Source organism: Pocillopora damicornis, chromosome 2, assembly GCF_964200805.1.
Source record: "Pocillopora damicornis chromosome 2, jaPocDami1.2, whole genome shotgun sequence".
NCBI classification, from domain to species: Eukaryota; Metazoa; Cnidaria; class Anthozoa; order Scleractinia; family Pocilloporidae; genus Pocillopora; species Pocillopora damicornis.
The window spans coordinates 22103110-22116234 of NC_142671.1; the positions used below are offsets into that span (position 1 = coordinate 22103110).

Sequence of the window (13125 nt, forward strand, 5' to 3'; positions counted from 1 at the left end):
CCTGTTTATCAGAGTAAAGTTGCAGACATACCATTATGTACTTAAGATTAATTTTCAATTTAGCGTCGAAAGTGATCCGGAATTGCTTGGGTTTTGTTTCAGTTTGCTCTGTGATTAGTTCACAAGACTAGCGCCATCCTCTCGAGCAATCAAATTAAAAATCTAAAACCAACCTCGACTCAGTAATTCACATTTTCCCGCGCTTGAACTAGTTGGCTTTCTGTAACTTTAAGTTCTCGTCCTTGCGATATTCTTCCTTGATTTGATTTGAAGTTGTTACAACTTCAGTGTTAGCTTCGAGACAGTCAATCAAAATGTGCTCATGTGTGCAAGTCGTTGAAGTATTCAACGACACCCTGTGCTGTATCTGAGATACTTTTACTTATGTTTTGATTGGTCGAAAGGCTTTTATTACAGATGAATCGAAAAAAAAAAATCAAAATATCACGAACCCCACCCTTCCTAAAATAATGACAAGCTTATTTAAGCCAGTGAGGAAGCGCGCATCATTCACTCTGTTCCTGAAATAATCATTGTCTGTTTCTAATGATTTTCTTTACGAACACGGAAAACCGTATTTATGAGGTTCTTTTCAATTCGTTTATAAGTTTTAAAATCACACTTTCTATGCTAGGAGATGGGCTTCTTTTTCACGGCTTTTTCAACTGATCGCAGTGTCCCGACTTTGACAAAAGTCAGGAGTTACCATACAGACTTTCGTTAAATTTTATTTCGCAGCCATCTTGGACCATCTTTCGTAAGATTCTTGCGATGTTTCGCGCATCGTCCATCCCACAGTGCGGCCGCCCTTCAAATTTCATACCAAGATTATTGACCATGTCTTCAAGAGTCCCATTTAGTACTTTGTAAAAGTTTCTGTACAATTTTCTCAGATTAATCCACTTTCTGGCGTACTTGGGTATGGGAATGGAACAGAGTTGGCACTGCCCCGAGAAGAAACGCTTCATATCATAAGGGCTACATTGGAAAAAAATAAAAAGGAATTATCATGGAAGCTCTGGAAACGCCCCTTCCCCAGAAGTCCTTCCCTTCTCTAAGCCCCCATCTCGAATAGGCCCTCTCTCTTTGGGACCATCTCTTTAGCCCACCCTTCCCTTGAGCTAAAAACTGTGGGGTCGTTGGTCGCCTGAGCGATGCATCTTTACAGTACAAAATATTCTTATGTAATTAAAGGAAGCATTTGAAAGCGTTTATCGTCTTCGTTTTAAATATGGTAGGTTTTCCAACCAAAGAAGTGCATTTCATACTGTGCTTGGCATTCATTGAAGCTGTAGAATAATATTAACGACACAAATGTTAGCGCTCATCGACTCATCCCTTCACTGATAAGCCCAACATCTGCAGGCCCTGCAAATTTACAACTCTATATCTGCCTGGGCGAGACACGTTCACGGTGTCTCTCTCTGCCCTATAGTATGTATGAATACCTGTCTCTGGGATGATGATTCAGTTATTGGAAACTCAGTAAAGGAAGTGCAAGAAATGTGTATGAGAAGCAAACTCACCCATCAGTAACAACAGCAAATTTATATTCTGATCCAAGTTTATGATCTCTAAGCCATTGATGAAAGTTGTCAAGGACTCCTGAGAATGTATCAGCATTATCCACAATTCCCTACCCAGCAAAACAAAATAAGTACATTGGAAAAAAATTATTTAGGCATACATTGAAGATAACCCACGCCATCAGCAAGGAGATGATATAAAGACAATTCTCAATGTTTAATATTTTATCAAATCTAAAAACAAACTTGTCAATATCACATGCTTTGGAAAACAGTTTTTAGTGGTATAGAGTATATTTTGCTAATTATAAACTCATATTAGACTCAAAATACTTTATGAACCATTTAAGAAGCAGATTCCATGTTGCCGTGCCTCTGTTTAGTATTTCAAGTAGATCATAAATGATGTGAAAATGTGGTATGAACCAAAAAGTGGCTCACAAGGTGCAGCTGTGTGTGTCACTGATGTTCATATCACTCACCACACAGGACCTGGGCAATATGGAATCTATTTGTTTTATGTCGTATAAAGAAGCAAAAACTTGTTAATGGTGACATCATCTATGGCTTTGTCCTCCAATAGATCAAAAGTAAGAACCAATAACAACAACCTAAGCAGACTGACAACAACTATTCACTTGACTCTGATGATGACTTCCGCTCGGCTTGTTGAAACATCAGTCACCACTATCAACAACAGTCCTTCTCAGGACTACACTCACCCAGACAATCAAACCACACTGTTACATGTTACCTCCGAGTTAAAACCATTTACTGTTATATGAGCACAGATAAAAGCACATGACTGTTTACAAAGACCCAGTGACAGAGATTCCAGCCATAACTGATGGACAAAAGTCATGCACAGTAATGTTGTTCATATTTTAACTTTTATTACCTGGGTAACTCCTGTTAGGTTCTGGCAGAACTGTGATAGTTCTGGTTTATCTTGTGGTTTGCAGTACTCATGAAATTCAGACACCTGAAGAAATATGTGAAATATTGGTGTATGATCAGTCCTGAATACAAACAATAGCTAACATAGCATGTTAAAGTGCTATTTCAGATATCAGTTGTGAGGGTTAGTTAAAACACTAATCAGTCATAAGCCTAAAAAATCAAATTTGGGTGAGTTAACATCAGAAGGGTTCACATGACTTGAATATGCTCTGACATCCTTTCCAATGCATTGTGTGGAAGGCCACATCAGTCACTGCAGCTGTCATCCCGAGTGATCTTTATGTTCTGGAGAATTCGGTTGTTGTTAATTCGTAACACAATCACATTGCATGGCTTGTTCTCTACTTGTTATGTGAATTTCACGTAGAGACTAAAAAACTTCAAGCAAAAGTGTTAAATTCAACCTGCCAAACTATTTAAGTTTGTAAACTATTGCAGAATGTGAACTTTGATGGTTTTTGAACTTTGATGGTTTGACATTTTTGATAGCTTTAATCTTATACAGCCAATCAGATTATTTGAACCATTCTAACAAGGATTCAGTTGATTTTCAGCCTTGTAAAACAAGAGCGAATTACAAATAATGCACACACTTTCAAAATTTTCTCTGTCTTGCTTTTCTGTGATGTTTTTTCATGTAAATTATTAACACAAGTGATAACATGATTTCTCTTGCAATTTGTATAGGTAATCACATGAGGCCAAGTACTATTAAGGATTAATTGCACGAGAGTTTTCAAAATTTTCCAAAATTGCCCGAGTCGCGAAGCGACGAGGGCAATTTGGAAAATTTTGAAAACTCAAGTGCAATTAATCCTTAATAGTACAAGGTCTCATGGGATTACTTGTTTATCAATAAAGGGCAAAATTTATACGAAGGAAAATCACGCGCGCAGTCTATTTTTATCTGGGAAGCAATGGATTAGCAATGCAACAGATTAGCCAATCATTAACAGGTAATCATGCCCTCTCTTGATTACTAAAAATGCCCTCGATTAAGAAAAAATGCCCTCTCTCTCAACCAATCAGCGCTCAGTAATTTTGCCCTTTATTGATAAGATGTAATAAGCATTTGTAAGTTTTTCATTTAGGGTATAAAGAACACTTCACCTAGGAGCTTCAACATTTTTTAGTCTTTGAAAAATTTACTTGAGCTTATCATCACCAAATTGCACTCAAAATCATGTTATAATCTAGACAAATTGGAAACATTACTTTTCAATTATTATATATGTTACTTTAATCCTTTAACTCCCATGAGTGACCAAGAGAGAATTTCTCCTTACAATATCAATACAATATCAACCAGATAAGTGATGAGAATAAAGAAAAAACATCAATTTGGGGATAATTAATTGATACAATACTAAATTCTCTGAACTAACATTATAAGAATTGTATGGTTATTAAAGTAAGGAGAATGACAAATTTGATGTGGGAGTTCAGGGGTTAAAATAGTGAACAATATAGTTGTAACACCTTAAATCAAGGAGAGTTAGCAAATAAATGTTCTCTCAAAGCTTGCAAACCTTTTCTAGTGTAACTGCATCGAGAAGCACTGCAGGGAACTCGATTATCTCATGGATGTAGTCGTCTGGATTATTCTCTTCGCAAGTTCCTTCAAAATCTATGACACAGTAGAAATGAACCTCGTTCATTATCTTTTTTTGTTCCAGCTTAGCTTGAGCTAGTTTCTCTTTTTTGATGTGATTTTTTAGACGCTTTTGGAGAACCTCCTTTACTCCTCTGCAAAGCAAATGAATTGTTAGATTAAAAAAATGTAATTAAGGATCTTCTTGGCTGATGAAGGAATCAGCTTAGAGCATCCACATGTAGAAGCTCATGATTGCAGGTCTTACTCTAAAGGAAGGATATTTATCTTCGATATATTTTCGATCAAGAATTTCATTATACATGCAGTGTGTGAAAAAGTAAATCATCTCTCTCTGCCGAGATATTAGTCTCTGAATTTTGAGCAATTTGTCTAGGCAGAGCTTTAACGAAGTTTCAATGCCTTTTTAACCCTTCCAAACACCCCCTCCCCCCCCCCCCCTCCATTCCCAGGCAAGGCTTGGAACATCACCTTAATTTAACTGAGTTTATTTACTTTTAGCTGATGATATTTCACTCACCGTGTGTCCAGCCCACGCTCTTTAAGTATCTTCTTGACTTCATCCTTCTTCATCTTATTTATTTTTCCATTGGACAGTGATATTTCCCTGAACACTGGATGATCATAGAAGGTAGCTTTCCTGTTCTCCGTACTTTCGTTTTCCCTTTGATCGACATATGGAAGCCCTTCCGCCATTTTGCATGTTTTCAAATTAACCGCTGAAACCGCTGATCGCATTGTCCTTCGGTCGCGTAAAACCTCCCAAACACCAGCCCCATTTCAGTTTCTTTCAGGAGAAGGAGAATTATGGCACAAACGCTTTCATCAAAATACTCCTTTCTAGCCGTATTGTTAAGGATTGCGGCGCTCCTTGCTTGCTTCGAACATTACCGATCTCTTACGTTTGGAGAAAAGTTATCAAAGTATGGATCAAGGTCACTCTATTACAGAACAAGACAGAATAAACGAAACATCGGAGGTAAGAGCGAGCCAGTAAGCTTAGTCGACTCATAAAAGTGTTTTACCACACTCGATACACACTTTTTCGTTTACAACTAATGATAAAAAAAACAAAAGGTTTATTTTTTTACCAATTATTCTCCGGAACTAGAATGGAGGGCCTCGGTGCTGGCTTTTGTTTGACGCAACAGACGTGGGCGATTTCTTAAGGCGGAAGTCACACTCCCTTATATTTCATCGGCGTTTTGGTTCAAAATCTTGAACTGTGTGACGGTATTTGTTTGGCAGAAGATCATCATGAAAACTGGATTACTTGAATCGTGTTGTTCGGGTTACTTTTGAGGGCAGTATGTGACCAATGCACGTTGTACTTTCAGATCATCCTTATTTCCCTTTCAAATGTTCCTAAGCTTTTCATGATTTGATTATGATCACTTGAAGTGAAATCATGGATCATGAATTGTATAGGTTACTGATTAGAAGTAGTCATGAATTTCCTTGATCAAACCCAGGAATCTTGATTTACGAGTTATATAATCAATTATGAATTTCAAATGAGAAAAACTTGACACAATAATTCACATCATGAAAAACCCTTGAGGGTATAGAAAGGTAGAATCCTTGCTGACTTTGACCTGAAATCACTTATATTTGTCTGCTTCTCTTTTTTGTTTCACTGTTAGCTTTGAGAACAGAGAAACTGACTCCTCTGAATTACGATGATACTTTTGCCTATGGATGCTTGCACGATATCCCAATTCCAAATAGTACTTTGGAAACAACCTTCACGTCCCAACAAGAAAGAGCTGTACTCATGGAAATATTCAACCAAACAGATGGTCACAATTGGAGAAAAAGTACTCACTGGGGGAACAACTCAGTATCACATTGCCTTTGGTATGGAATCACATGTGATCAAACCAATAGCTACATCATCAGTATCACTTTAACCAAAAACAAGTTGGTTGGGGCTCTTCCAAGAAGTTTGTGGAAACTTCGTAATTTGCAGGGTTTGTGTGTAAGTGACAACGACAGACTTTCAGGCAATCTTTTTGAAATTTTGTCTGCCAACATGACCACCTTGCTTCGTCTTGATCTTGCGTTTAATGAGTTGTCTGGTGAGATTCCCGCTGAAATCTTACCAAAGATGGTATCTTTGGTAAGAGTTCAACTTTGCTGCCAATTGGGAAAGGGTCTCTCTGGTACAATTCCAAGGGACATTGGGAACTTGACCGAGCTGCAAGTTCTCAGTCTCGGAGAAAACACATTGAATGGCATGATTCCGAAGAGCATTGCCAAATTGAAGAAGCTCTGGCTTTTGGATCTTGAAAGTGTGTCATTTCTAAGTGGAGGATTTGAAAACCTTTATAATCTGTCATCTCTACGCTATATGTACATGTCGCTTGCCGGGCTAAAGGGAACTTTGCTAGATGATTTTGGACTTTACTTTCCTGCTATGATCGAGTGTCTTTTGCCAGGCAATCATTTCAATGGAGGCATTCCTTCAACAATAGGTAACATGACAAACTTATGGCATTTGAACTTGGCGAACAACGCTTTTTCTGGAAAAATACCACAAAGCTTAGGCTCAATATCCATGCTTCAAGTTGCTGATTTCAGTGGAAATCAATTATCAGGGTTACAAGAAGGAATTGTTTTCAAGTCAAATTCCTTAGAAGTACTTCATTTGGCTGGTAATAAAAATCTTACCATGACGTTTAATGCCCTGTTAGAAGCAATGGAACCCATGAATCAATCGTTGCTCATTCTTGACATCAGTGACTGCAATTTTCTCGGAGAAATCTCCGAGAAACTGTGGGACTTTAAAAATTTGACTTCTGTAGATTTAAGTAGAAATAGCTTGTTTGGAAAGCTTCCACATCCCTCGGGTAAAATGTTATTTCTTCTTAATCTTAACGTATCTGCGAACAACCTTTCAGGAAAAATTCCTCGAGGATTTGAAACACTCTTAGCGCTGGAAGTCTTTGACATCTCACTGAATCCCAGCATGCACGAATCCCACGAGGAAAAAGGAGCTCTACCCAACTTCGTGACGGTTGATTTTAAAACTTTTACGCAGAGAAATCCAGATGATAAATTCAGGTGTCCCAATGCTCGACTCAATTACAACAAAGCACTTGTCGTGTTAGACCCAAATTACTATTTTTACCGTCTGTGCCTTTGTAATATTGGATACTATGGCTTAGGAAGAACCAGTTTACCTTGTATGGAAGGGGGAGTGTGTCACGATCAAATGTTTCCTACGCAGTTGATGATCATTAAAAAGGGATATTGGCCTTCATCACTTCATGGAAACGTGACTCGCCTAGTAAAATGTTCGCAAGCTTTGGGCACCAGTCCCTACGTAAATACATCATGCAATCCAAATGGCTCTTGTGAGTGTCGTATTGATCCTGGTTGGCTTAAGGAGACAAATGGAGTAATTGACAGACCATTCGTTACCTGTAACAAGTCGTGCCTTTGTCAGAAAGGTAGTCGAGATAGGTTTTGCTCCCTTTGTGAACATGGTTATTACAAACAGGGAATACTTTGCTACGCCTGTCGTAAAAGTAAAGCCAGTGTGTACATTATAGCCGTACTTCTGATTCTTTCCATCATGCTCATTACCCTTGGGTTTTTCTTTTACGAGAAGAAGAGATTTCTATCTGTTACTTTTGTCTGTTCTCAAATCATCATTTTAACCGTTTTGGCGATGCTTCAAATCATTCCAGCCTGGCTCCTCGAACTCAATGTTATTGCTCTTTTCATCGGTTTAGCTGGAAGAGGAAAAAGAGCAAGAGGAATCATGAAGACAAGCATATTTTATTTCCAAACATTTGATGCCTTATTGTCCAACACGGACGTTTGGCCGGTTGAGGTTTTGGAGACGCAGAGATACATTGGAAATGTTTTCAACTTTCGTTTCTCTGGCCTGGCTTGTGAGTTTCCGAGGTTGTTTGCACCACTCGGCGAGCTCGCATCTCTTTTAATTCTTCCTCTCATCTGCATCTTGCTTGTCTGGTTCTACTTCACCCTTGGTTACCTCGTCTTTAAAATTTTTGAATATCCCAATTTAGAAGAAAGACGACTTCGACTTCGGAATACCTGTTTACAACTCTCGGTCATGACTCTTAACTTTACGTACTTTCCCATTGTGAAAAAGACAGCGTCTACCCTTGCGCATTGTGGTGAGGATAATGGCCAGCGTTACTTGAGGGAGGCCCCATGGATGGAATGTGAAGGTTATGACTACACCATCTTACAGGTGTTAGGCTGGCTTGCCCTGCCTCTTTATGTGATCGGTGTGCCTTTTGGATTGTTCCTTCCTCTCCTGCACTTCAATAAGGTGGCCAGAAGACATGAAATGCCCCAGCAAGACCAAGAATCTTTGGACAGCTGGCTCGGTTCTATCTACTTGCCATACAAGGAAGAATTCCGTTCCTATTTTGAGATCATCTTTCTTCTAAGGCGGATGCTGATCGCTTTCGCGTTGTCTCTCATCAATCGTGCATCGTCCTTCCAGACGATAGCTGTTTGCTTTGTTTTGCTGGTTGCTTTGTGCTTGCAGTTGTCCTTCAGGCCGTTAAACGACTCTTACCAAAAGTTCCCATTGGAAAACACAGCAGAGACCTTGGTTCTTTTGACTCTTCATTTCTCTTTCATGAACGTAAGGTACGCAGCTCTGAACCCTGACTCATCCTTACCCATCATTTGGATGATTGTGTCGGTGAACGTGGTTCTACTTTGCGGAATGGTTGTTTCGATAATTTTGTTATTGAAAAAGGCGGAAAATGCAGATGAAATAGTTCATGAAGCAAGAGGACACGAAGAACACGCACCAGTCCTAGGGGACGGCGCTAGAGAACAATACGGAACTTTTGAGGAGTAATTGCACTAGACTATGCGTGAACTCAAGTCTAATACAGATACTTGGTAACTGTTCATTTCGAAAGTAACGCTATCTGTGAAATTTTCTTTTAAATGTTAAGAAACAATTTAGCATGAAGGACAATACATGGTCGCGTGCGCGGATACGAATTTTCTCTTGGAGGGTTTTAAGAAATTATCAACTAATAAGGAAAACGAACGAAAGAGAGACGCCATCAACACACAAAAATAATTTGATGTTCTGTTTGTTGGATAGCTTTTAATGAAACCAACAAATAGAAGATAGCTAAGAAAAATAAAAACAGTGGGAGTATTACATCTCGTTCTCACCGCATAAAATGCTTTTTTAATTACTGGTACAACTTTAAGGCAAGTTCTCCCTACTAAAACATTTACCGTTTGTCTTAAGGGAAAGTCCATTTTACAAGAATAAATGCTTCTAAAGTAAATAGCCTCTCTCTAAGGGCGCAAATTCAATCAATTGTATAACTTGGCGAATTTTTTCATATTTTCATGTGAAAGATATATTATGGATAATATTTTTACAGTGTGCGGTGACGATATATATATATATATATATATATATATATGTATATAAGCAAAATAACACGAACTCCACCATTCCTAAAATAATGACAAGCTTCTTTAAGCCAGTAAGGAAGCGGGCATCATTCACTCTGTTCAGAAAACCGTACTTACGAGGTTCTTTTCAATTCGTTTATAAGTTTTAAAAACACCACTTTCTATGCTAGGATATGGGCTTCTTTTTCACGGTTATTTCAACTGATCGCAGTGTTCAGACTCAGATGTCACCATACAGTCTCTCGTTAAATATTATTTCGCAGCCATCTTGGACCATCTTTGTAAGATTCTTGCGATGTTTCGCGCATCGTCCATCCCACAGTGCAGCCGCCCTTCAAATTTCATACCAAGATTATTGAACACGTCTTCAAGAGTCCCATTTTGCTCTTTGTTAAAAGTTTCTGTGCAATTTTCTCAGATCAATCCACTCTGCGGCATACTTGGGTACGGTAATGGAGCAGAGATCGCACTGACCTGAGTAGAAACGCTTCATATCATAAGGGCTACATTGGAAAAAAATATAAAGGAATTACTATGGAAGCTCTGGAAACGCCCCTCTCCCAGAAGTCCCTCCCTCCTCTAAGCCCCCATCTCGAATAGGCCCTCTCTCTTTAGGACCATCTCTTTAGCCCGCCCTTCCCTTGAAACTGTGGGGTCGTTGGTCGTCCGAGCGGTGCATCGTTACAGTACACAATGTTCTTATATTGAAAGCATTTGTCGTTTTTGTTTCAAACATGCAAGGTTTTGCAACCAAAGAGGTGCATGTCATACTGTGCTTGGTATTCATTAGACTTGTAGTATAATGTTAATGACACACATGTTAGCGTTCATCTACTCATCCCCTCACTGATAAGCCCAACATCTGCAAGCCCTGCAAATTTACAAGTCTAGATCTGCCTGGGCGAGACATCTTCACGGTGTCTCTCTCTGCCCTATAGTATATATGAGTACCTGCCACTGGGATGATGATTTAATTGTTGGAAACTCAGTAAAGGAAGTGCAAGAAATGTGAATGAGAAGCAAACTCACCCATCAGTAACAACAGCAAATTATATGCTGATCCAGGTTTATGTATTTCAAGCCATTAATGAAAGTTGTCAAGGACTCTTTGAAATGTTCAGCATTATCCACAATTTCCTACCCAGCAAAACAAAACATTGGAAAAAATTATTTAGGTATACATTGAAGATAATCCATGCCATCAGCAAGGAGATGTAAAATACTGATCAATGCAATGGACTCTTGACAATACATACAAGATTTTTTTTCCTAAGACAATTCTAAATGTAATATTTGATCAAATCTAAAAACAAACTTGTCGATATCACATGCTTTGGAAAACAGTTTTTGGTGGTATAGAGAATAATTTGCAAATTATAAACTCATATTAGACTCAGAATACATCATGAACCATTTAAAAAGTTGATTCCATGTTGCCGTGCCTCTGTTTAGTATTACAAGTAGATCATAAATGATGTGAAAATGTGGTATGAACCAAAAAGTGGCTCACAAGGTGCAGTCATGTGTTTCACTGATGTTCATACCACTTATCACACAGAACCTGGGCAACATGGAATCTATTTGTTTTTTACGTAATAAAGAAGCAAAAACTTGTCAAAGGTGACATCATCTATGGCCTTGTCCTCCAATAGATCACGAGTAAGAACTAATAAAAATGCACAAAGAATTCAGCTCATAATATGAACACAGAAAAAAGCACATGACTGTTTACAAAGACCCCAGTGACAGAGATTCCAGTCATAACTAATGGGCAAAAGCCATGCACAGTAACGTTGTTGATATTTTGACTTTTATTACCTGGGTAACTCCAGTTAGGTTCTGGCAGAACTGTGATAGTTCTGACTTATCTTGTGGTTTGCAGTACTCATGAAATTCAGACACCTGGAGAAATATGCGAAATATTGGTGTATGATCAGTCCTGAATACAAACAATAGCTAACAATTTAGCATGTTAAAGTGCTATTTCAGATATCAGTAGTGAGGGTTTTAAAACCATTAACCATTAACACTAATCAATCATAAGCCCAAAAAATAGAATTCGGGTGAGTTAACATCAGAAAGATTGCATGACTTGAATGTTCAAAATTTCAGATGGCTGCCCACATCTTCTTTGATTCAAATACCTCTAAAACTAAGTGCCAAGGCCAATTGGTTTTATACTCTCTACCCTTCAGGGTAATTACTCTAAAGAACTGTGTAAAATTTTGCAATAGATAACAGACTGATGGCCACTGCATGGAGGCCTGAGCTGTATAAATTATATGATATTCATGTGCTGTAACTGTCAGCTAATTTCAATAAAGATACCATCTGAAATCCACCACTGTCTGTTAATAAGGCTCTCTTCCAATTCATAAATCCATGTAGTCCCCCGGCTTTTTCTAATATCTCTGTGCCCGGTCCCATTCCAAGATGGTATGTGTTCCCAAGAATAATCTGACATTCCAGCTCTGTGAGCTGTTTGGAGGTCAAACCCTTGCACCTGCCTAGTTACTGTTTCCGAGGACATAATTTTGCTGAAAATTAGATACTACAGGGCTAAGCACATGTAAGTAATCTATGATGGCTGTTGGGTTACATTGTGAAAGTTAAAGGCCTCCTGATTTGTCCGATTTGCTGACAACTTTCGCTTTTGTCCAAATTCCTAACTGATCGACAGCTTCGACAGAATCGCCAACACTAAACTCCATCGCGACAATAAACAACACGGTCAGATCACAACAAGTTCATTCGAACAAGACGAAAGTTGTGAAAGAATGAACCGCCAGCGCGCGAACACGAGCACCATTTATGACACGCAATATTTACATAATAAAGAAGTAGTTTAATTCAAGTGCACTCATTCGGATCAAAACAAAACGATCAGCGCTCGAAATGATAAACTATTTTCGCTTTTGCTCTTCGCAGTGATTACAACAACTCGTCCAAGATCCATTTTTAAATCTTTTGCGACGCTCTTTAATCCTAAAAACATATTAAGGCTAAAAATACACCGTGAATAGAAACTAAATCCATTCAAACGATTGCAGTTTATCGATATCGAGTTCATTCATCTCAAGACAATGTAAACAAAAGAGTACAAGATCACAAGTCTGTTCGCGCAAGGTAGCTTAATTACACTATTGTCCAAGTCTTTTGAAGTACCTTCCGCAGTTCCTTTGGTCTTCTCCCAAAATATCTCACCTTTACCGAAACGAATAAAACCGAAATCATTCGACACGTTTTCGGCAGCCACCGAAAGCAATGCCCAAAGGAATAAACCGAGCCTTCGAGGTAAAAAATCCAGCGGTGTCACCCATTTCAGTAAGTCACAAATAATCCGGGCTGGAGTCGTAATGCTGAGTTTGTTTACTTTTAGCTGATGATATTTCACTCACCGTGTGTCCAGCCCACGCTCTTTAAGTATTTTCTTGACTTCATCCTTCTTCATTTTATTTATTTTTCCATTGGATAGTTATATTTCCCTAAACACTGGATGATCATAGAATGGAGCTTTCCTGTTATCCGTACTTTCGTTTTCCTTTCGATTTACCAGAGGAAATCCTTCCTCCATTTTGCTTGTTTTCAAATTAACCG

The 13125-nt window shown here is 38.6% G+C and overlaps 3 protein-coding genes across 6 annotated transcripts; 1 reads left to right on the forward strand and 2 right to left on the reverse strand.

Moving 5' to 3' along the window:
- Positions 1-387: 387 nt before the first annotated feature.
- On the reverse strand, positions 388-4810 carry LOC149050338 (3'-5' exoribonuclease 1-like). The gene is made up of 5 exons (XM_089197373.1): positions 4619-4810; positions 4016-4232; positions 2425-2508; positions 1527-1636; positions 388-978 (listed from the first exon to the last, which is right to left on the reverse strand). The coding sequence occupies exons 1-5, from the start codon at positions 4792-4794 to the stop codon at positions 696-698; spliced, it is 870 nt and encodes a 289-aa protein (XP_089053499.1). The 5' UTR covers positions 4795-4810; the 3' UTR covers positions 388-695.
- A 67-nt stretch (positions 4811-4877) lies between these two features.
- LOC113683929 (uncharacterized) lies at positions 4878-9259 on the forward strand. The gene is made up of 2 exons (XM_027201219.2): positions 4878-5077; positions 5742-9259. Exons 1-2 carry the CDS (start codon positions 4906-4908, stop codon positions 8945-8947), a joined length of 3378 nt encoding a protein of 1125 aa, XP_027057020.2. The 5' UTR covers positions 4878-4905; the 3' UTR covers positions 8948-9259.
- LOC149050339 (3'-5' exonuclease eri-1-like) lies at positions 9182-13110 on the reverse strand. 4 transcript variants are annotated; one of them, XR_016183944.1, is made up of 4 exons: positions 12927-13110; positions 11347-11430; positions 10558-10665; positions 9182-10002 (listed from the first exon to the last, which is right to left on the reverse strand). XR_016183944.1 is itself a non-coding variant. In XM_089197376.1 (4 exons), the coding sequence occupies exons 1-3, from the start codon at positions 12760-12762 to the stop codon at positions 10561-10563; spliced, it is 258 nt and encodes an 85-aa protein (XP_089053502.1). In that variant the 5' UTR covers positions 12763-12900; the 3' UTR covers positions 9182-10002; positions 10558-10560. The 4 variants fall into 4 exon arrangements, 1 of the variants encoding a protein (XP_089053502.1); XR_016183943.1 differs by lacking the exon at positions 12927-13110 and adding an exon at positions 12630-12900 and having other exon boundaries at positions 11347-12513; XM_089197376.1 differs by lacking the exon at positions 12927-13110 and adding an exon at positions 12694-12900.
- Positions 13111-13125: the final 15 nt, after the last annotated feature.

Coding starts and splice junctions, on each gene's coding strand:
- LOC113683929 (XM_027201219.2), top strand. CDS start 4,906: ATGGCACAAACGCTTTCATCAAAATACTCCTTTCTAGCCGTATTGTTA. Junction 5,078..5,741: donor GAATAAACGAAACATCGGAG/GTAAGAGCGAGC, acceptor TTTCACTGTTAG/CTTTGAGAACAGAGAAACTG.
- LOC149050338 (XM_089197373.1), bottom strand. CDS start 4,794: ATGGCGGAAGGGCTTCCATATGTCGATCAAAGGGAAAACGAAAGTACG. Junction 4,233..4,618: donor GAGCGTGGGCTGGACACACG/GTGAGTGAAATA, acceptor TTTGCTTTGCAG/AGGAGTAAAGGAGGTTCTCC. Junction 2,509..4,015: donor ATGCAGTTACACTAGAAAAG/GTTTGCAAGCTT, acceptor ATATTTCTTCAG/GTGTCTGAATTTCATGAGTA.
- LOC149050339 (XM_089197376.1), bottom strand. CDS start 12,762: ATGATTTCGGTTTTATTCGTTTCGGTAAAGGTGAGATATTTTGGGAGA. Junction 11,431..12,693: donor GACCAAAGGAACTGCGGAAG/GTACTTCAAAAG, acceptor ATATTTCTCCAG/GTGTCTGAATTTCATGAGTA. Junction 10,666..11,346: donor ACCTAACTGGAGTTACCCAG/GTAATAAAAGTC, acceptor TTTGCTGGGTAG/GAAATTGTGGATAATGCTGA.